This window comes from Phyllobates terribilis, unplaced genomic scaffold (genome assembly GCF_046119375.1).
Source record: "Phyllobates terribilis strain yellow unplaced genomic scaffold, ASM4611937v1 Scaffold_4__5_contigs__length_816908805, whole genome shotgun sequence".
NCBI classification, from domain to species: domain Eukaryota; kingdom Metazoa; phylum Chordata; class Amphibia; order Anura; family Dendrobatidae; genus Phyllobates; species Phyllobates terribilis.
In genome coordinates this window covers 797,554,429-797,579,629 of record NW_027362764.1, presented here as the reverse complement: position 1 = coordinate 797,579,629, position 25,201 = coordinate 797,554,429, and the positions used below count along the sequence as shown (strand labels likewise).

Below are 25,201 nucleotides of genomic sequence, written 5' to 3'. Positions count from 1 at the left end.
GCGGGCACGGCTGGTAGACAGGCAGGCGGGCATGGCTGATAGACAGGCTGGCGGGCAGCACTGTGACCTGGAGGCTGACAGAAGTGTTAGACACTAACAGACAACATTGCTCAGGCACCTCCATGTTGGGGTAGGTGACTTATATAGTAAATGCCCTCCGGCCATTGGCCGGGGACATCTTAGAATGGCGTGCGGCCCCTTTAAGAGACAGGGAATGCGCGCGCCCTAAACACAGTGTCCGGGGATCTGCGCACGGCGCGTGCACCCCAGGCAGACTCAACGTGGGAGCCGGAAGGAGGTGCTGCGTTAACAGGACAGGTACCGCGCGGTAAGGGGTCGGCGTCTCTGCCGGGGGAGAGAGGCAGAAGGCAGAGACACCAGCGCTACAGTACCTCCCCCACACACCTTTACGTCCCCTCTTCTTCAAGCACACAAGAAATTTTTCCAGAAGAAGAGGAGTGTGAATGTTCTCCCTGGACTCCCAGGACCTCTCCTCAGGACCAAACCCCTTGCAATACACAAGAAAAAAGGGTTTTCCTTTTACCCTCTTGGTAGCCAGGATGTTCTCGGTGGAAAACTGGAGCTGGAGTGGTACCCGGATCATCAGAGAAAGGATTGAGGACGACAGGCTTGAGGAGAGACACGTGAAACGAATTGGGGATCCGTAACGAGGCAGAGAGTTTCAGTTTCTATGCCACAGAATTAATTTGTCTCAGAATCTCGAAAGGGCCGATGTACCGCAGACCCAACTTGTATGAAGGTATTTTGAGACGAACATACTTGGATGATAACCAGACCTTGACCCCTGGGCGGAATAGAGGCGGATCCAGATGTCTCTTGTCTGCGTGTTTCTTCATCCGCTACGAGAACTGCAGCAATGCAGACATTGTGTCCTCCCCGATCTCAGAAAAGTTCTTAATAAGAGACTCCGCAGCAGGATTGTCCACAGAAGTAGAAACGGGAACCGGAATATTGGGATGCTGACCGTATAACACAAAAAACGGAGATTTGGCTGAGGATTCGCACACATGGTTATTGTAGGAAAATTCGGCCCGAGACAGGAGTTCCACCCAGTTACTATGGTGGGCATTGACGAAGTGCCGAAGAAAGCTAGTGAGGATCTGATTGATCCATTGAACCTGGCCATTAGACTGTGGATGAAAAGCCGATGAGAAATCCAAAGCGACATTCAGAAGCTTGCACGTGGACCTCCAGAGGCGTGAAGTAAACTGGACCCCTCTATCCGAGGCAATGTGACGGGGTAGACCGTGGAGATGGAAGATGTGATGAATGAATTCTTTAGCCAGCACTGGCGCAGAGGGTAGCCTAGGCAGAGGAATGAAGTGGGCCATTTTGGTGAAGCGGTCAGCTACCACCCAAATAACAGTACAGCCGGCCGATTCAGGAAGATCGGTGATAAAATCCATTGCAATATGCTGCCACGGAGTGGTAGGCACAGGTAAAGGAAGTAGTCAACACACCGGAAGTTGCCTAGGAGTCTTGTTTCGGGCACAGGAAGAGCAGGCAGAGACAAAATCCACAAAATCCTTACGTGGGGTTGGCCATCAATAGTGTCGGCAAATGAGCAGAACCGTTTTCTTCTGTCCGGCATGGCCTGCCAGTTTAGATGAATGACCCCAGAGTAGGACTCTCTTCCTATCCAGAGCTGCAATGAAAGTCATACCAGGGGGAGACAGATCAAATGGGGCAACCGTAATTATTCTGGAGGGTTCAATGATGTGTTGAGGCTCCTCCTCTTGATCTGTCGACAGAAATGATCGAGAGTGCGTCTGCCTTGATATTTTTATCCACAAGACGGAAGTGGAGAGTGAAATTGAAGTGGGCGAAGAACAGAGACCATGTGGCCTGTCAAGGGTTAAGCCATTGAGCAGACTGCAAATAGGCAAGATTCTTATGGTCTGTGTAGATGACCACCGGATGCAAGGCCCCCTCTAGTAAAAATTGCTATTCTTCCAGCGCTAGTTTGATGGCAAGCAGTTCCCAATCTCCAATGGAGTAATGCTGCTCTGAGGGAGAGAAGAGCTTGGAAAAGAAGCTGCAAGTCACCATTCGACCGGACGAGTATTTCTGGGTGAGAACTGCTCCGGCCCCTGAGGAAGAAGCATCCACCTCCAGGAAAAACTGCTTGTTACTGTCAGGACGATGCAGCACCAGAGCTGGAGAGAAGGCCTGTTTCAGAGGCATGAAAGCGCTTTCCGTCTCAGGAGTCCATCCTTTGGGATTGACCCCTTTGCGCGTCAGGGCTGAGATGGGAGCAGTCCAGGAAGAGAATTGAGTAATGAATAGGCGATAATAATTGGCCAATCCAAGAAACCGCTGAATAGCCTTCAGTCCATCAGGTCGGGACCACTTTAGAACAGCAGACACTTTTTCGGGATCCATTTTTAGGCCAATCTCTGAGATTATGTACCCCAGGAATGGAAGAGAAGTCTGCTCAAAAACGCATTTTTTGAATTTGGCATACAGACAATTTTCTTCCTGAGCCTCTGAAATACCTGTCGAACGTCTCTCCAATGTCTTGGCAAATCGGGAGAGAACAGCAAGATATCATCCAGGTACACCAACACGCATGTGTAGAGAAGACCTCTGAAGATGTCATTCACCAGCTCTTGAAAGACTGCTGGTGCATTCCAGAGACCGAAGGGCATCACGCAGTACTCATAGTGGCTATCCCGAGTGTTGAACGCCGTCTTCCACTCGCCACCCTGGCGAATCTGGATCAGATTATATGAGCCATGGAGATCGAGCTTAGTGAAGATTTTGCCCCTTTGAGGCGATCAAACAACTCAGAGATGAGAGGCATAGGATACTTATTTTTTATTGCAATTTGAGTTAGTCCCCTATAGTCGATACAAGGGTGAAGAGAACCAGCCGGAGAGGAGGATTTCTGAATAAATCCCCTGGGAAGATTCCCCTTAATGTATTTGGACATGGCACGGGTCTCGGCCAACGACAGGGGGTAGATACGACCACGGGGAGGTGAGGCACCAGGAATGAAGTCGATGGGACAATCATACAGCCTATGAGGAGATAGTGTCTCAGCCTCTTTCTTGTCAAAGATGTCAGCGAATGACCAGTAGGATGCCGACAAGCCGGGTAGATTAGCTGGGGAGGACGGAGGTTGATCAGGACGAACAGATACCAGGCAGGTTTTGTGACACTCCTGACCCCAACAGAGCACCTCTCCCGAACTCCAATTCAAGACTGGCTTATGTCTCTGTAGCCAAGGCAGTCCTAGCAGCAAGGGATGAGAGAGGGCAGACAGCACATAAAAGGAGATTTTCTCCGAGTGTAACATTCCAATCTGGAGAACTACGGGCTCGGTGACGAACAAGATGGACTCGGAGAGGGGCCTCCCATCCACCGAGGAAACCGCCAATGGATCCAAGAGACATTGGATAGGGATCTGATACTTCTCCACGATGGCTTGTTGGATGAGATTCCCAGCAGCACCGGAATCCAGATAAGCAGTCTCGAAAAAATGGATGTCGCCACAGGAAACTGATACAAACAGAGTCAGGGATGGAGAGGAAGAATTCTTGCCCAGGACGACCTCTCCAAGCGATCCTAGGCACTGTTACGGATCCGGGTGGTGGAACCTCTGTGCTGCGGTGCAAGGAGGGGCCAGAGGGGCGTAACTAAGTATCAACTCGGTCCGACGAAGGTCGTACGGCGGCTCAGTCGACTCCGTGAACCAGGGAGGACCGAGCAGAGGGACCAGGTGCCACTCTGGGACCGAACTTGTATGAAAGCAGGTGACTCCCACGGGTCAGAAGGCAGGAACTGACCGGTACAGTGGATGAGCTTCGGCTGGCAGGCTGACGGGTGGTCCGAGTAGACAAGCAGGCTGATTAGGCAGATAGTCAGGCGAGTATTCCGGGTAGGCAAGCTGGCGGCACTACAGGTAGCTGGCTGGTGCTTCCAGGTAAGCGGGCAGGCAGGCATGGCAGGTAACAGGCGGGTGCTTCCAGGTAAGAGGGATGGCAGGCACTGCAGGTAACAGGCAGGTGCTTCCAGGTAAGCGAGCTGGCAAGCACGGCAGGTAAGAGGCGGGTGCTTCCAGGTAAGCGGGCAGGCAGGCACGGCAGGTAACAGGCAGGTGCTTCCATGTAAGCGGGCGGGCAGAGCCCATAGGCAGACTGGCGGACTGTAGACAGACTGTCGGGCAGAAGAGAAGTCAGGCTAGCGGACTGAGCAGAAGATCAGACTAGCGAACAGGACTGACTTGCAGAGGACCTGGGGGCTGAAGCAAAGTAAGAATCACAAAGCAACAACCTTGCACGGACACCTCCATATTGGAGGAGGTGCCTCTTATAGGGAAAGCCCTCCGGTGATTGGCCAGGGACTTTTTAGGATGGCGTGCGCGGCCCCTTTAAGAGGGAGGGAGCGTGCGTGCGTACGCCCTAAGCACAAAGCCAGGGAAGCTGGGTGCACCAGCAGCAGCTGCAGGGAGGCTGGAAGACGCTGGAGTAGGACTGCGGCGATAAGGGGGACGGCGCCGATGCTACAGGCACTAAAGTTTCCCAGTCTCTCTGGACAGGAGCGAATTACATGCTTCGAACTGCCACAATAAAAGCATCTTTCCTCAGCACGGTGGACCTCCTGGCGAATCTTGACCATTGTCACCTGGTCTACCTGCATAGATTCAGGGGTGGATGCTGAGGCAGAGGCTTGTTGCGAAACCAGCCTTTGGAAGGTGGGTGCAAGGCGTAGAGATGTTTTCTCACGGATCACTTCCTTAGAATGCTCCTGGAACCTGATGTCGATCCATGTGGCCAGAGACACTAGGTCGTCCAGAGAGGTGGGTATGTTACGACAGGACAGTTCGTCCTTGATCCACATGGAAAGGCCCTCCCAAAAGGTAGCCACCAGAGCCTCGTTATTCCAAGCGAGTTCAGTTGCGAGGGTGCTGAAACGCACAGTGTACTGGCCCACTATGAGGTTCCCCTGGCATAGACAAAGAAGAGAGGAGGCTGTCGAGGATGTGCGGCCGGGTTCATCGAAAACCCTCTGGAAGGCCTTAAGGAATGCCTGGAGTTTGGACACCAGAGGATCCCCTCTCTCCCATAGGGGAGTGAGCTACGCCAACGCCTCTCTAGTGAGATGAGACATGATGAATGCCACTTTAACCCGGTCAGAAGCAAACTGATGAGCCAGAAGCTCAACGTGCAGCATGCACTGATTGCCGAAACCCCTCATATAGCAGGATCACCGCCAAAGCGTGGAGGAGCAGACTGTCGGGGTCCAAAGCTGGGTGCCACACCGACACTGGGTTGAGGTGCCACTAGAGCAGACACCACTTTGTTAGAGGCAGACACAGCCGGGGTGGACAGTGCATCCAAGCAGGAGTTTAAAGTCTGCAGAAAGGATAGGATTGTTGATATTTCTGGCGGGAGACGTCTTGGTACAGGTGCGAGACCGAGGGAGCCTGGGAGCCACCGGATTCCATGGCCTGAAGCAAACTGTTACGGTGCTGGATCGTGGAATCACTGTGCCGTGGTACAAAGAGGAACCGGAGAGGCGTAACTAGAACCTCACCCGGACCGACCTTGGCTATATGGCAGCTTAGTCGAGTCCGTGAAGCAAGGAAGGACCGGGAAGGTGGACCAGGTGCTACTCCGGCACCGACCTCGTGTGAGAGCAGGCGACTCCCACAGGACTGATGACAGGCTATGACAGACTGGTACGACAGATAGGCACGGTTGGTAGGCAGGCACGGCTGGTAGGCAAGCACCGCTGATAGGTAGGCAGGCAGGGGGGCACGGCTAGTAGACAGGCTGGTGGGCACGGCTGATAGACAGGCAGGTGGGCACGGCTGATAGGCAGGCTGGTGGGCACGGCTGATAGACGGGCTGGCGGGCTCGGCTGATAGACAGGCTGGCGGGCACGGCTGATAGACAGGCTGGCGAGCAGCACTGGGACCTGGGGGCTAACAGAAGTGTTAGACACTAACAGACAACATTGCTCAGGCACCTCCATGTTGGAGGAGGTGCCTTATATAGTAGATGCCCTTCGGCCATTGGCCGGGGTCATCTTAGGACGGCGTACGTGCGGCCCCTTTAAGAGGCAGGGAGCGCCCCCCCTAAGCACAGTGCCGGGGGATCTGCGCACAGCGCGCGCACCCCGGCCAGACTCGGCATGGGGGCCGGAAGGTGGAGCGGTGCACACAGGACCGGGACCGTGGTGGTAAGGGGGTCGGTGTCTCTGCTGGGGGAGAGAGGCAGAAGGCAGAGATACTGGTACTACAATAGCACGGTATCCAGTACATGAGATGTGGATCTAGCCCTCACATGTGTCTCTCTTCTCAGCCATGTGCTCCCCACCTTGTGCCCACGGAGGAACCTGCATGAGACAGAACATGTGCGCCTGCCCTCCAGGATGGACGGGGTCCGGCTGCCAAACAGGTAGTGACGCAGCCTCCTCTGATGTACACTACAAGCCAAAAGTTCTGACACTGACACACATCCTGGTTTTCACATTTTCCCTCTTTCAGTGTTTTTGCTCTTTTAGTCGCTGTTTCTATGGTTACTTACAGACACTTACAAACATTCCACACGTTGTTACTTTTCCTGACAAATCCATGAAGTTTCCGGCAGCGCTGCCCCTTATTCTCCACACTCCTGCTCCTTATTCTCCACACTCCTGCCCCTTATTCTCCACACTCCTGCCCCTTATTCTCTACAATTCTGCCCCTTATTCTCCACACTCCTGCCCCTTATTCTCCACACTCCTGCCCCTTATTCTCCACACTTCTGCCCCTTATTCTCCACACTCCTGCCCCTTATTCTCCACACTTCTGCCCCTTATTCTCCACACTCCGGCCCCTTATTCTCCACACTCCTGCCCCTTATTCTCCACACTCCTGCCCCTTATTCTCTACAATTCTGCCCCTTATTCTCCACACTCCTGCCCCTTATTCTCCACACTCCTGCCCCTTATTCTCCACACTTCTGCCCCTTATTCTCCACACTCCTGCCCCTTATTCTCCACACTCCTGCCCCTTATTCTCCACACTCCTGCCCCTTATTCTCCACACTCCTGCCCCTTATTCTCCACACTTCTGCCCCTTATTCTCCACACTCCTGCCCCTTATTCTCCACACTTCTGCCCCTTATTCTCCACACTCCTGCCCCTTATTCTCCACACTTCTGCCCCTTATTCTCCACACTTCTGCCCCTTATTCTCCACACTTCTGCCCCTTATTCTCCACACTCCTGCCCCTTATTCTCCAGACTTCTGCCCCTTATTCCTCCACACTTCGGCCCCTTATTCTCCACACTCCTGCCCTTTATTCTCCGCACTCCTGCCCCTTATTCTCTACATTCGTTCCCCTTATTCTCTACAATTCTGCCCCTTATTCACCATACTCCTGCCCCTTATTCTCCACACTTCTGCCCCTTATTCTCTACAATTCTGCCCCTTATTCTCCACACTCCTGCTGTCACGCACAGTGTAGGAAAGACAAAGTGCGAAACGAAGGGATGAGGGGAAGGGGGCCAAGACACAAGGGAAAGTGGGAAGTGGAGACCTCCTAGGCTGATCTGGAATCACCCTGTCTACCCATACTGTCCCTATATTGGTTCCTCACCAATCACCACACAGGAACCTATGCCTGTATTTCCTTAGCGCTTGGCCCTAGATAGGGAAGGGGGGTATGAGTGCTAGTCGATCCACACTGACAAATAAAGACAACACGGGGAAAGTAGCTTGAGTCGACTTCAGAGAGATGGCACACACGTCCTCTTAGCACCAGAGAGGAAGTAAGAACTGCACTTGCTCCAAGCCTTCACAAGGGGTCATGTGAATATCACTGGCACCACCCTATTGCAAAGTGAAAGTATTTATACACCCAGGCCAGGGTGTTAATTAGCAAGAGGAAGGTATCCGCTGGGTCCTAGAGTGAGACAGATCTAAGAAGGTGTCTGTAATGCTACCAACTGCAGGGCGACTGTCTGTCACATCTGACACACCTGTGACAATACCCCCTCCTCTCTGAGTGGTCTCCGGACACTCAGGACCAGGTTTCTCAGGATAAGAGGTGTGAAATGAACGAACCAACCTGGGAGTGTTCACCTCTGATGCTGAAATCCACATCATCTCTTCTGGACCATAACCCTTCCAGTGTACCAAGTATTGTAGGTAACAACATTGGAGACGAGAAACTACAATCCTCGAAATATGAAACTTAAGATTACCATCAACCATTACTGGGGGCGACGTTAGAGTTGAGGGCTCAAGAGGTTCCACATATTTCTTAAGTAAGGACCTGTGGAAAACATTGTGAACCTTAAGGGCCTGAGGAAGCTCAAGATGAAACGCTGCTGGGTTACTGACAGCGGTTATTTTATAGGGTCCAAAAAACCTCGATCCCAGCTTCCAAGAACGGATCTTCAACTTATTTCTGGTAGACAATTGCATAAAGTCATTCACATTCAGGTCTGGACCTGGCAAGCGTTTTCTGTCAGCCATACGTTTATACCTATCTCCCATGATCTTTAAATTGCTCAGGACCCCCTGCCACACCGAGGAGCGCGACAAAGCAAAACATTCCTCCTCAGAAACTCCCGAAGCTCCTCCCCCATTAAAGGTACCAAACTGTGGATGGTAACCATATGCACCAAAGAACTGTGACCTTCCAGTGGATTCTCGACGAAGATTACTAATGGCAAATTCTGCAAGTAGTTAGTAGGATGTCCAATTCTCCTGATTTTTGGAGACGAAACACCTGAGGTAGGTCTCCAAATTCTGATTGATACGCTCTGTCTGTCCTTTCGACTGAGGGTGGAAGGCAGAGAAAAAGGACAGCTGCACCCCCTGTCCAGAACTTGGAAACAAACTGGGTCCCCCGATCTGACACCACATCGGAGGGAACCCCGTGAAGCTTCACAATCTCATTTATGAACACTTGAGCAAGTGTCTTGGCATTTGGAAGTGCAGGTAATGCAATGAAGTGAACCATTTTACTGGACCTATCTACAACAACCAAAACCACCGTTTTGCTTGCAGAAACCGGTAAGGCAGTAATAAAATCCATGGACAAGTGTGTCCATGGCCTACTAGGGCTGGGTAGCGGAAGAAGAGTGTGAGACGGTAGTGTATGCGAAACCTTAGAACACGCGCAAATACTACAAGCAGATATGTGTTCAATCACATCCCGATGCAACCTCAGCCACCATAAATGACGAGAAAGGAGGTCTGCGGTTGCCTTACCACCTGGATGACCAGCAAGCACAGAGTTGTGATGTTCCTTAATTACTTTGTGGCGCAGATTAGATGGTACAAATAACCTTCCTGGAGGGCAGGAGGCAGGGACGTCCCCTTGTGCCTTCAACACCTCACCCTCCAGTTCAGGATATAATATCGAAATGACTACCCCTTTCTGTAATATCGGGGCAGGGTTCTCATGGTCACCACCACCAGGGAAGCTCCGGGACAAAGCATCATCCTTGACATTTTTCACCCCTGTATGAAAAGTGACAACAAAATTGAACCTAGTAATAAACAGGGACCATCTGGCTTGCCTAGGGTTGAGACGTTTAGCTGACTGGAGATATGACAGGTTCTTATGGTCAGTAATAACAGTAATAGGATGGACAGCCCCCTCCAACCAATGTCACCATTCTTCGAACGTCAATTTGATCGCCAAACGTTCCCTATTACCCACGTCATAATTTCTGTCAGTCGAAGACAATTTTTTAGAAAAGAAAGTGCATGGACGCCATTTACCAGGGGATGGACCCTGAAACAACACAGCCAGAACCCCCACATCCGACACATCAACTTCCACAATAAAGGGTTAGGAAATATTGGGTTGACTGTGTATAGGTGCAGTAGCAATATAATTCTTTAAGGAAGAAAAATCAGACCCCTTCTTAGTCATGTCAGTAAGGGGTTTCACAGTTACTGAGTAACTTTGATGCATTTATGGTAAAAATTAGCAAAGCCCAGAAAGCATTGTAAAGCCTTCAGGTTCTCAATCAAGGACTGCACGGATCTTCTCCGGATCCATCCGAAAACCTGAAGATGACAACAAGCACCCCAAAAACTGCACCTCCTGAACAGCGAAAACACATTTTTCCAGTTTGGCATAGAGTTTGTTATCCCTTAATATCTGGAGCACCTGTTTAACATACCCCTGATGAGTCTCAAGATCAGGTGAGTAAATCAAAATATCATCCAGATAGACCACCACAAACCTCCCCACCAAATGATGGAAAATATAATTTATGAAATGCTGGAATACCGCAGGTGCATTGGTCAAACCGATAGGCATAACCAGACTCTTGAAATGACCTTCTGGGGTATAGAATGCTGTTTTCCATTCGTCCCCCTCTCTGATTCTACCCAGATTGTAGGTTCCCCTTAAATCCAACTTGGAGAATACCTTAGCTCCCACAACCTGGCTGAACAAATCAGGAATCAGAGGAAGAGGGTATGGATTTCGGAAGGTTATTTGATTTAATTCCCGGAAATCTAAACAGGGACGTAGACCGCCATCTTTTTTCTTCACAAAGAAGAACCCTGCCACCACAGGTGAAGATGAGGGCCTAATGTGTTCCTTCTCCAGACTTTCTGCAATGAAATCCTTCATGGCTTGTCTCTCAGGGCCAGAAAGATTATATAGTCTGGACTTTGTTAGTTTAGTTCCTGGGTCAGGTTAATAGGACAGTTATTTGCACGATGAGGAGGCAAATCCTTATACCCCCTCTCAGAAAAAACATCCTCAAAACCAGACAGAAAAGTAGGTAATATTTCTGTAGTGACAGTAGCTAGGGAAATATCTAAACAGTTCTCATGGCAGTAATCTTCCCATTCAATAATCTCCCCAGTTTGCCAATCCACCAACGGATTGTTTCATCAGCCAGGGAAGACTCAAAACAATTGGGGTGGCAAGACTGTCCAGGACATAGTAAGGGATTATTTCACAATGAATCGACCCCACCCTCAGTTTTACATTATGTACAATCTGAGTAAATGCTTTCTGTGCAAGTGGCGCTGAGTCGATGGCGAAGATGGAAATAGGTTTAGCTAAAGTACAACAAGCAAGACCATGAGTTTTCACAAACCCAGCATCAACCATGCTGACTCCGGCTCCACTGTCAAACACAGAAATTTTCTCGGTTTTGCTCTCTAGCACCACCTCTGCTGTCAGGACAAAGTAGGAACTGCAGTTTGGCCACAAATGCACCCCTTGTTTATCCAACTTCAGACTACCAAGAGTTAATCGAGTCTCCTTTCGTTTAGGAATTGAAGGACAGGTCCCAACAAAATGTCCCTTTTTCCCACAAAAAAAACATACACCTTTTTTTCTTACTAATCTTCGGGGAAACGTTTGAAGTAAAGGCACCCCCTAACTGCATGGGCTCCTCCACCTCCCCCAGTACTGGTTCACCGCCAGACAGCTCCCCCCGCAGATGTACGCAACTCCGACAAGAAGGCCCCGGTGAAGGTCGTCTCACCCGTCTATCCCGAAGGCGTCTATCAAGACGTATGGCCAACAACACGTAAGCCTTCAAGGACTGAGGGGTTTCATATACTGCCAAGGCATCTTTCAACCTTTCAGTAAGACCCTCACAAAATTGACTTCTAAGGGCTTAGTCATTCCATTCCATCATGCCCATCTATGGAATTCAGAACTGAACGTCTCCACTGACCGAATCCCCTGCTGAAGACGACGTAGCCTAGACTCAGCTAAGGCGACTCGGTCAGGGTCATCATAGATGAGGGCCAGAGCCCCGAAAAAGCCCTCTACAGACTGGAGACAAATTGAATCCTGCGGTAAAGAAAACGCCCACGACTGAGCATCTCCCTGCAATAGAGAGATCGCAATACCAACCCGTTGCTCCTCATTTCCGGAGGAATAAGGACGAATCTTAAAAAACAGTTTGCAGGCCTCCTTGAATACAAAAAACTTGTCCCTACCTCCTGAAAACCTATCCGGGAGGACATCCTTGCGTTCAGTCTAGACAGGCCTACCTGCAGAGACCCCTACATTAGCAACCTGTAGGCGCTGATGCTGTTGCTGAACCTCACAGCGGAGGTCAATCACCTCCAGAGACAGCCTGCGCAGCCGCTCTGCAAGCTCTGCAACTTGCAACTGAACCCATACCAAGAGAGAAAGGAAAAAAAAAACACCACCCCCCCCAAAAAAAACCACACCTTTAAACCCAAGTGTCAGTTTTATTTATTTTCTTTCTCTAAATGTACATGGCTGGTGATAATGTCACACACAGTGTAGGAAAGACAAAGTGTGACACGATGGGATCAGGGGAAGGAAGCCCAGACCCTAAGAAAAGGGGGAAGTGGAGACCTCCTAGGCTGATCTGCAATCACCCTGTCTTCCCCTACCATCCCTAAATTGGTTCCTCACCTATCGCCGCACAGGAACCTATCCCTGTATTTCCTTAGCGCTTGGCCTTAGATAGGGAAGGGGGGTATGAGCGCTAGTCGATCCCCATTGACAACTAAAGACATCAAGGGGAGACAGACACGGGGGAAGTAGCTTAGCTTGAGTTGACTTCAGAGAGATGCTACACACGTCCTCTTAGCACCAGAGAGGAAGTATGAACTGAACTTGCTCCAAGCCTTCACAAGGGGTCATGTGATTATCACCGGCGCCTTCCTATTGCAAAGTGAAAGTATTTATACACCCAAGCCAGGGTGTTAATTAGCAAGAGGAAGGTAGCTGCTGGGTCCTAGAGTGAGACAGATCTAAGAAGGTGTCTGTAATGCCAAACGAAGAGATCTTCTGCAACCAACTGCAGGGTGACTGTCGGTCACATCTGACACACCCGTGACACCTTATTCTCCACATTTCTACCCCTTATTCTCCGCACTTCTGCCCTTCATTCTCTGCACTTCTGCCCCTTATCCTCCACAAATCTGCCCCTTATCCTACGCACTCTTGCCCCTTATTCTCCGCACTTCTGCCCCGTATTCTCCGCACTCCTGCCCCTTATTCTCCTCACTTCTGCCCCTTATTCTCCGCACGCCTGTCCCTTATTCTCCACACTTCTGCCCCTTATTCTCCGCACTTCTGGCCTTTATCGTCCACAAAACAGCTCCTTATCCTGTGCACTCTTGCCCCTTATTCTCCACACTTCTGCCCCGTATTCTCCGCACTCCTGCCCCTTATTCTCCACACTTCTGCCCCTTATTCTCCGCACGCCTGTCCCTTATTCTCCACACTTCTGCCCCTTATTCTCCGCACTTCTGGCCTTTATCGTCCACAAAACAGCTCCTTATCCTGTGCACTCTTGCCCCTTATTCTCCACACTTCTGCCCCTTATTCTCCACACTTCTGCCCCTTATTCTCCGCACTCCTGCCCCTTATTCTCCACACTTCTGTCCATTATTCTCCGCACTCCTGCCCCTTATTCTCCACACTTCTGCCCCTTATTCTCCGCACTCCTGCCCCTTATTCTCCACACTTCTGTCCATTATTCTCCGCACTCCTGCCCCTTATTCTCCACACTTCTGCCCCTTATTCTCCGCACTCCTGCCCCTTATTCTCCTCACTTCTGTCCATTATTCTCCGCACTCCTGCCCCTTATTCTCTACACTTCAGCCCCTTATTCTCCACACTTCTGCCCCTTATTCCTCCACACTCCTGCCCCTTATTCTCCACACTTCTGCCCCTTATTCTCCACACTTCTGCCCCTTATTCTCCACACTTCTGCCCCTTATTCTCCACACTTCTGCCCCTTATTCCTCCACGCTCCAGCTCCTTATTCTCCAAACTTCTGCCCCTTTATTCTCCACACTTCTGCCCCTTATTCTCCACACTCCTGCCCCTTATTCTCCACACTCCTGCCCCTTATTCTCCACACTCCTGCCCCTTATTCTCCACACTCCTGCCACTTATTCTCCACACTCCTGCCCCTTATTCTCCACACTCCTGCCCCTTATTCTCCACACTCCTGCCACTTATTCTCCACACTCCTGCCCCTTATTCTCCACACTCCTGCCCCTTATTCTCCACACTCCTGCCCCTTATTCTCCACACTCCTGCCACTTATTCTCCACACTCCTGCCCCTTATTCTCCACACTCCTGCCCCTTATTCTCCACACTCCTGCCACTTATTCTCCACACTCCTGCCCCTTATTCTCCAGACTTCTGACTGATGGCAACCCGCTCTGGATGTGACTGGAGAATAAGACATTATGTATCCCACTGTCACTGAAACAAGTATAACCTGTCAGGTCCTGTATGATAATGCTGCTTGTCTCCTGCAGCGGTCTGTGAGCTGCCGTGTGCTAATGGCGGAAGATGCCTGACCCCGGAGACCTGCCAGTGTCCGTCAGGATACAGTGGAGAACAATGTCTGACACGTACGTGCGGCCCCCCAGAATGGAAACATGTCACCTGCAGTCCTATGTAACACCACAGATAACACAGTGATAACTCTCTGAGTACAGATAATGTAGTAGATGTCACCTGCAGTCCTATGTAACACCACAGATAACACAGTGATAACTCTCTGAGTACAGATAATGTAGTAGATGTCACCTGCAGTCCTATGTAACACCACAGATAACACAGTGATAACTCTCTGAGTACAGATAATGTAGTAGATGTCACCTGCAGTCCTATGTAACACCACAGATAACACAGTGATAACTCTGAGTACAGATAATGTAGTAGATGTCACCTGCAGTCCCATGTAACATCACAGATAACACAGTGATAACTCTCTGAGTACAGATAATGTAGTAGATGTCACCTGCAGTCCTATGTAACATCACAGATAGCACAGTGATAACTCTCTGAGTATAGATAATGTAGTAGATGTCACCTGCAGTCCTATGTAACACCACAGATAACACAGTGATAACTCTCTGAGTACAGATAATGTGGTAGATGTCACCTGCAGTCCTATGTAACACCACAGATAACACAGTGATAACTCTCTGAGTACAGATAATGTAGTAGATGTCACCTGCAGTCCTATGTAACACCACAGATAACACAGTGATAACTCTCTGAGTACAGATAATGTAGTAGATGTCACCTGCAGTCCTATGTAACACCACAGATAGCACAGTGATAACTCTCTGAGTACAGATAATGTAGTAGATGTCACCTGCAGTCCTATGTAACATCACAGATAGCACAGTGATAACTCTCTGAGTATAGATAATGTAGTAGATGTCACCTGCAGTCCTATGTAACACCACAGATAACACAGTGATAACTCTCTGAGTACAGATAATGTGGTAGATGTCACCTGCAGTCCTATGTAACACCACAGATAACACAGTGATAACTCTCTGTGTACAGATAATGTAGTAGATGTCACCTGCAGTCCTATGTAACACCACAGATAACACAGTGATAACTCTCTGAGTACAGATAATGTAGTAGATGTCACCTGCAGTCCTATGTAACACCACAGATAACACAGTGATAACTCTCTGAGTACAGATAATGTAGTAGATGTCATCTGCAGTCCTATGTAACACCACACATAACACAGTGATAACTCTCTCAGTACAGATAATGTAGTAGATGACACCTGCAGTCCTATGTAACACCACAGATAACACAGTGATAACTCTCTGAGTACAGATAATGTAGTAGATGTCACCTGCAGTCCTATGTAACACCACAGATAACACAGTGATAGCTCTGAGTACAGATAATGTAGTAGATGTCACCTGCAGTCCTATGTAACACCACAGATACACAGTGATAACTCTCTGAGTACAGATAATGTAGTAGATGTCACCTGCAGTCCTATGTAACACCACAGATAACACAGTGACAACTCTCTGAGTACAGATAATGTAGTAGATGTCACCTGCAGTCCTATGTAACACCACATATAACACAGTGATAGCTCCGAGTACAGATAATGTAGTAGATGTCACCTGCAGTCCTATGTAACACCACAGATAACACAGTGATAACTCTCTGAGTGCAGATAATGTAGTAGATGTCACCTGCAGTCCTATGTAACACCACAGATAACACAGTGATAACTCTCTGAGTACAGATAATGTAGTGGATGTCACCTGCAGTCCTATGTAACATCACAGATAGCACAGTGATAACTCTCTGAGTACAGATAATGTAGTAGATGTCACCTGCAGTCCCATGTAACACCACAGATAACACAGTGATAACTCTCTGAGTACAGATAATTTAGTAGATGTCACCTGCAGTCCTATGTAACACCACAGATAACACAGTGATAACTCTCTGAGTACAGATAATTTAGTAGATGTCACCTGCAGTCCTATCTAACACCACCGATAACACAGTGATAACTCTCGGAGTACAGATAATGTAGTAGATGTCATCTGCAGTCCTATGTAACACCACAGATAACACAGTGATAACTCTCTGAGTACAGATAATGTAGTAGATGTCACCTGCAGTCCTATGTAACACCACAGATAGCACAGTGATAACTCTCTGAGTACAGATAATGTAGTAGATGTCACCTGCAGTCCCATGTAACACCACAGATAACACAGTGATAACTCTCTGAGTACAGATAATGCAGTAGATGTCACCTGCAGTCCTATGTAACACCACAGATGACACAGTGATAACTCTCTGAGTACAGACAATGTAGTAGATGTCACCTGCAGTCCTATGTAACACCACAGATAACACAGTGATCACTCTCTGAGTACAGATAATGTAGTAGATGTCACCTGCAGTCCTATGTAACACCACAGATAGCACAGTGATAACTCTCTGAGTACAGATAATGTAGTAGATGTCACCTGCAGTCCCATGTAACACCACAGATAACACAGTGATAACTCTCCGAGTACAGATAATGTAGTAGATGTCACCTGCAGTCCTATGTAACACCACAGATAACACAGTGATAACTCTCTGAGTACAGATAATTTAGTAGATGTCACCTGCAGTCCTATGTAACACCACAGATAACACAGTGATAACTCTCTGAGTACAGATAATGTAGTAGATGTCACCTGCAGTCCTATGTAACACCACAGGTAACACAGTGAGAGTACAGATAATTTAGTAGATGTCACCTGCAGTCCTATGTAACACCACAGATAACACAGTGATAACTCTCTGAGTACAGATAATGCAGTAGATGTCACCTGCAGTCCTATGTAACACCACAGATAACACAGTGATAACTCTCTGAGTACAGATAATGTAGTAGATGTCACCTGCAGTCCTATGTAACACCACAGATAACACAGTGATAAATCTGAGTACAGATAATGTAGTAGATGTCACCTGCAGTCCTATGTAACACCACAGATAACACAGTGATAGCTCCGAGTACAGATAATGTAGTAGATGTCATCTGCAGTCCTATGTAACACCACAGATAACACAGTGATAACTCTCTGAGTACACACAATGTAGTATATGTCACCTGCAGTCCTATGTAACACCACATATAACACAGTGATAGCTCCGAGTACAGATAATGTAGTAGATGACACCTGCAGTCCCATGTAACACCACAGATAACACAGTGATAACTCTCTGAGTACAGATAATTTAGTAGATGTCACCTGCAGTCCTATGTAACACCACAGATAACACAGTGATAACTCTCTGAGTACAGATAATGTAGTAGATGTCACCTGCAGTCCTATGTAACACCACAGATGACACAGTGATAACTCTCTGAGTACAGACAATGTAGTAGATGTCACCTGCAGTCCTATGTAACACCACAGATAACACAGTGATAACTCTCTGAGTACAGATAATGTAGTAGATGTCACCCGCAGTCCTATGTAACACCACAGATAACACAGTGATAACTCTCTGAGTACAGATAATGTAGTAGATGTCACCTGCAGTCCTATGTAACACCACAGATAGCACAGTGATATCTCTCTGAGTACAGATAATGTAGTAGATGTCACCTGCAGTCCTATGTAACACTACAGATAACACAGTGATAACTCTCTGAGTACAGATAATTTAGTAGATGTCACCTGCAGTCCTATGTAACACCACAGATAACACAGTGAGAACTCTCTGAGTACAGATAATGTAGTAGATATCACCTGCAGTCCTATGTAACACCACAGATAACACAGTAATAACTCTGAGTACAGATAATGTAGTAGATGTCACCTGTAGTCCTATGTAACACCACAGATAACACAGTGATAACTCTCTGAGTACAGATAATGTAGTAGATGTCACCTGCAGTCCTATGTAACACCACAGATAGCACAGTGATAACTCTCTGAGTACAGATAATGTAGTAGATGTCACCTGCAGTCCCATGTAACACCACAGATAACACAGTGATAACTCTCTGAGTACAGATAATGCAGTAGATGTCACCTGCAGTCCTTTGTAACACCACAGATGACACAGTGATAACTCTCTGAGTACAGACAATGTAGTAGATGTCACCTGCAGTCCTATGTAACACCACAGATAACACAGTGATCACTCTCTGAGTACAGATAATGTAGTAGATGTCACCTGCAGTCCTATGTAACACCACAGATAGCACAGTGATAACTCTCTGAGTACAGATAATGTAGTAGATGTCACCTGCAGTCCCATGTAACACCACAGATAACACAGTGATAACTCTCCGAGTACAGATAATGTAGTAGATGTCACCTGCAGTCCTATGTAACACCACAGATAACACAGTGATAACTCTCTGAGTACAGATAATTTAGTAGATGTCACCTGCAGTCCTATGTAACACCACAGATAACACAGTGATAACTCTCTGAGTACAGATAATGTAGTAGATGTCACCTGCAGTCCTATGTAACACCACAGATAACACAGTGATAACTCTCTGAGTACAGATAATTTAGTAGATGTCACCTGCAGTCCTATGTAACACCACAGATAACACAGTGATAACTCTCTGAGTACAGATAATGCAGTAGATGTCACCTGCAGTCCTATGTAACACCACAGATAACACAGTGATAACTCTCTGAGTACAGATAATGTAGTAGATGTCACCCGCAGTCCTATGTAACACCACAGATAACACAGTGATAACTCTCTGAGTACAGATAATGTAGTAGATGTCACCTGCAGTCCTATGTAACACCACAGATAGCACAGTGATATCTCTCTGAGTACAGAAAATGTAGTAGATGTCACCTGCAGTCCTATGTAACACTACAGATAACACAGTGATAACTCTCTGAGTACAGATAATGTAGTAGATGTCACCTGCAGTCCTATGTAACACCACAGATAACACAGTGATAGCTCCGAGTACAGATAATGTAGTAGATGTCATCTGCAGTCCTATGTAACACCACAGATAACACAGTGATAACTCTCTGAGTACACACAATGTAGTATATGTCACCTGCAGTCCTATGTAACACCACATATAACACAGTGATAGCTCCGAGTACAGATAATGTAGTAGATGACACCTGCAGTCCCATGTAACACCACAGATAACACAGTGATAACTCTCTGAGTACAGATAATTTAGTAGATGTCACCTGCAGTCCTATGTAACACCACAGATAACACAGTGATAACTCTCTGAGTACAGATAATGTAGTAGATGTCACCTGCAGTCCTATGTAACACCACAGATAACACAGTGATAACTCTCTGAGTACAGATAATGTAGTAGATGTCATCTGCAGTCCTATGTAACACCACAGATGACACAGTGATAACTCTCTGAGTACAGACAATGTAGTAGATGTCACCTGCAGTCCTATGTAACACCACAGATAACACAGTGATAACTCTCTGAGTACAGATAATGTAGTAGATGTCACCCGCAGTCCTATGTAACACCACAGATAACACAGTGATAACTCTCTGAGTACAGATAATGTAGTAGATGTCACCTGCAGTCCTATGTAACACCACAGATAGCACAGTGATAACTCTCTGAGTACAGGTAATGTAGTAGATGTCACCTGCAGTCCTATGTAACACCACAGATGACACAGTGATAACTCTCTGAGTACAGACAATGTAGTAGATGTCACCTGCAGTCCTATGTAACACCACAGATAACACAGTGATAACTCTCTGAGTACAGATAATGTAGTAGATGTCACCTGCAGTCCTATGTAACACCACAGATAGCACAGTGATAACTCTCTGAGTACAGATAATGTAGTAGATGTCACCTGCAGTCCTATGTAACACCACAGATGACACAGTGATAACTCTCTGAGTACAGACAATGTAGTAGATGTCACCTGCAGTCCTATGTAACACCACAGATAACACAGTGATAACTCTCTGAGTACAGATAATGCAGTAGATGTCACCTGCAGTCCTATGTAACACCACAGATAACACAGTGATAACTCTCTGAGTACAGATAATGCAGTAGATGTCACCTGCAGTCCTATGTAACACCACAGATGACACAGTGATAACTCTCTGAGTACAGACAATGTAGTAGATGTCACCTGCAGTCCTATGTAACACCACAGATAACACAGTGATAACTCTCTGAGTACAGACAATGTAGTAGATGTCACCTGCAGTCCTATGTAACACCACAGATAACACAGTGATCACTCTCTGAGTACAGATAATGTAGTAGATGTCACCTGCAGTCCTATGTAACACCACAGATAACACAGTGATAACTCTCTGAGTACAGATAATGTAGTAGATGTCACCTGCAGTCCTATGTAACACCACAGATAACACAGTGATAACTCTCTGAGTACAGATAATGTAGTAGATGTCACCTGCAGTCCCATGTAACACCACAGATAACACAGTGATAACTCTCCGAGTACAGATAATGTAGTAGATGTCACCTGCAGTCCTATGTAACACCACAGATAACACAGTGATAACTCTCTGAGTACAGATAATTTAGTAGATGTCACCTGCAGTCCTATGTAACACCACAGATAACACAGTGATAACTCTCTGAGTACAGATAATGTAGTAGATGTCACCTGCAGTCCTATGTAACACCACAGATAACACAGTGATAACTCTCTGAGTACAGATAATGTAGTAGATGTCACCTGCAGTCCTATGTAACAGCACAGATAACACAGTGATCACTCTCTGAGTACAGATAATGTAGTAGATATCACCTGCAGTCCTATGTAACACCACAGATAGCACAGTGATAACTCTCTGAGTACAGATAATGTAGTAGATGTCACCTGCAGTCCCATGTAACACCACAGATAACACAGTGATAACTCTCCGAGTACAGATAATGTAGTAGATGTCACCTGCAGTCCTATGTAACACCACAGATAACACAGTGATAACTCTCTGAGTACAGATAATTTAGTAGATGTCACCTGCAGTCCTATGTAACACCACAGATAACACAGTGATAACTCTCTGAGTACAGATAATGTAGTAGATGTCACCTGCAGTCCTATGTAACACCACAGATAACACAGTGATAACTCTCTGAGTACAGATAATTTAGTAGATGTCACCTGCAGTCCTATGTAACACCACAGATAACACAGTGATAACTCTCTGAGTACAGATAATGTAGTAGATGTCACCTGCAGTCCTATGTAACACCACAGGTAACACAGTGAGAGTACAGATAATTTAGTAGATGTCACCTGCAGTCCTATGTAACACCACAGATAACACAGTGATAACTCTCTGAGTACAGATAATGCAGTAGATGTCACCTGCAGTCCTATGTAACACCACAGATAACACAGTGATAACTCTCTGAGTACAGATAATGTAGTAGATGTCACCTGCAGTCCTATGTAACACCACAGATAACACAGTGATAAATCTGAGTACAGATAATGTAGTAGATGTCACCTGCAGTCCTATGTAACACCACAGATAACACAGTGATAGCTCCGAGTACAGATAATGTAGTAGATGTCATCTGCAGTCCTATGTAACACCACACATAACACAGTGATAACTCTCTGAGTACAGATAATGTAGTAGATGACACCTGCAGTCCTATGTAACACCACAGATAACACAGTGATAACTCTCTGAGTACACACAATGTAGTATATGTCACCTGCAGTCCTATGTAACACCACATATAACACAGTGATAGCTCCGAGTACAGATAATGTAGTAGATGACACCTGCAGTCCCATGTAACACCACAGATAACACAGTGATAACTCTCTGAGTACAGATAATGTAGTAGATGTCACCTGCAGTCCTATGTAACACCACAGATGACACAGTGATAACTCTCTGAGTACAGACAATGTAGTAGATGTCACCTGCAGTCCTATGTAACACCACAGATAACACAGTGATAGCTCCGAGTACAGATAATGTAGTAGATGTCATCTGCAGTCCTATGTAACACCACAGATAACACAGTGATAACTCTCTGAGTACACACAATGTAGTATATGTCACCTGCAGTCCTATGTAACACCACATATAACACAGTGATAGCTCCGAGTACAGATAATGTAGTAGATGACACCTGCAGTCCCATGTAACACCACAGATAACACAGTGATAACTCTCTGAGTACAGATAATTTAGTAGATGTCACCTGCAGTCCTATGTAACACCACAGATAACACAGTGATAACTCTCTGAGTACAGATAATGTAGTAGATGTCACCTGCAGTCCTATGTAACACCACAGATGACACAGTGATAACTCTCTGAGTACAGACAATGTAGTAGATGTCACCTGCAGTCCTATGTAACACCACAGATAACACAGTGATAACTCTCTGAGTACAGATAATGTAGTAGATGTCACCCGCAGTCCTATGTAACACCACAGATAACACAGTGATAACTCTCTGAGTACAGATAATGTAGTAGATGTCACCTGCAGTCCTATGTAACACCACAGATAGCACAGTGATAACTCTCTGAGTACAGGTAATGTAGTAGATGTCACCTGCAGTCCTATGTAACACCACAGATGACACAGTGATAACTCTCTGAGTACAGACAATGTAGTAGATGTCACCTGCAGTCCTATGTAACACCACAGATAACACAGTGATAACTCTCTGAGTACAGATAATGTAGTAGATGTCACCTGCAGTCCTATGTAACACCACAGATAGCACAGTGATAACTCTCTGAGTACAGATAATGTAGTAGATGTCACCTGCAGTCCTATGTAACACCACAGATGACACAGTGATAACTCTCTGAGTACAGACAATGTAGTAGATGTCACCTGCAGTCCTATGTAACACCAAAGATAACACAGTGATAACTCTCTGAGTACAGATAATGCAGTAGATGTCACCTGCAGTCCTATGTAACACCACAGATAACACAGTGATAACTCTCTGAGTACAGATAATGCAGTAGATGTCACCTGCAGTCCTATGTAACACCACAGATGACACAGTGATAACTCTCTGAGTACAGACAATGTAGTAGATGTCACCTGCAGTCCTATGTAACACCACAGATAACACAGTGATAACTCTCTGAGTACAGACAATGTAGTAGATGTCACCTGCAGTCCTATGTAACACCACAGATAACACAGTGATCACTCTCTGAGTACAGATAATGTAGTAGATGTCACCTGCAGTCCTATGTAACACCACAGATAACACAGTGATAACTCTCTGAGTACAGATAATGTAGTAGATGTCACCTGCAGTCCTATGTAACACCACAGATAACACAGTGATCACTCTCTGAGTACAGATAATGTAGTAGATGTCACCTGCAGTCCTATGTAACACCACAGATAGCACAGTGATAACTCTCTGAGTACAGATAATGTAGTAGATGTCACCTGCAGTCCCATGTAACACCACAGATAACACAGTGATAACTCTCCGAGTACAGATAATGTAGTAGATGTCACCTGCAGTCCTATGTAACACCACAGATAACACAGTGATAACTCTCTGAGTACAGATAATTTAGTAGATGTCACCTGCAGTCCTATGTAACACCACAGATAACACAGTGATAACTCTCTGAGTACAGATAATGTAGTAGATGTCACCTGCAGTCCTATGTAACACCACAGATAACACAGTGATAACTCTCTGAGTACAGATAATTTAGTAGATGTCACCTGCAGTCCTATGTAACACCACAGATAACACAGTGATAACTCTCTGAGTACAGATAATGTAGTAGATGTCACCTGCAGTCCTATGTAACACCACAGGTAACACAGTGAGAGTACAGATAATTTAGTAGATGTCACCTGCAGTCCTATGTAACACCACAGATAACACAGTGATAACTCTCTGAGTACAGATAATGCAGTAGATGTCACCTGCAGTCCTATGTAACACCACAGATAACACAGTGATAACTCTCTGAGTACAGATAATGTAGTAGATGTCACCTGCAGTCCTATGTAACACCACAGATAACACAGTGATAAATCTGAGTACAGATAATGTAGTAGATGTCACCTGCAGTCCTATGTAACACCACAGATAACACAGTGATAGCTCCGAGTACAGATAATGTAGTAGATGTCATCTGCAGTCCTATGTAACACCACACATAACACAGTGATAACTCTCTGAGTACAGATAATGTAGTAGATGACACCTGCAGTCCTATGTAACACCACAGATAACACAGTGATAACTCTCTGAGTACACACAATGTAGTATATGTCACCTGCAGTCCTATGTAACACCACATATAACACAGTGATAGCTCCGAGTACAGATAATGTAGTAGATGACACCTGCAGTCCCATGTAACACCACAGATAACACAGTGATAACTCTCTGAGTACAGATAATGTAGTAGATGTCACCTGCAGTCCTATGTAACACCACAGATGACACAGTGATAACTCTCTGAGTACAGACAATGTAGTAGATGTCACCTGCAGTCCTATGTAACACCACAGATAACACAGTGATAACTCTCTGAGTACAGATAATGTAGTAGATGTCACCTGCAGTCCTATGTAACACCACAGATAGCACAGTGATAACTCTCTGAGTACAGATAATGTAGTAGATGTCACCTGCAGTCCCATGTAACACCACAGATAACACAGTGATAACTCTCCGAGTACAGATAATGTAGTAGATGTCACCTGCAGTCCTATGTAACACCACAGATAACACAGTGATAACTCTCTGAGTACAGATAATTTAGTAGATGTCACCTGCAGTCCTATGTAACACCACAGATAACACAGTGATAACTCTCTGAGTACAGATAATGTAGTAGATGTCACCTGCAGTCCTATGTAACACCACAGATAACACAGTGATAACTCTCTGAGTACAGATAATTTAGTAGATGTCACCTGC

General features: G+C 46.5%; 1 protein-coding gene across 3 annotated transcripts in view; it reads left to right on the top strand.

Annotated features, from left to right (window-relative positions):
- The window catches only part of LOC141266090 (uncharacterized), a 327,069-nt gene that overhangs the window by 101,025 nt on the left and 200,843 nt on the right, over nucleotides 1-25,201 (top strand). For 2 of the 3 annotated variants that reach the window (XM_073679999.1, XM_073680000.1), the window contains one exon: nucleotides 14,258-14,353. In XM_073679999.1, the coding sequence (XP_073536100.1) occupies nucleotides 14,258-14,353 (96 nt within the window). Of the gene's footprint in view, nucleotides 1-6,329; nucleotides 6,426-14,257; nucleotides 14,354-25,201 lie in introns of all 3 variants that reach the window. The other variant, XM_073679998.1, reaches the window with a different exon arrangement.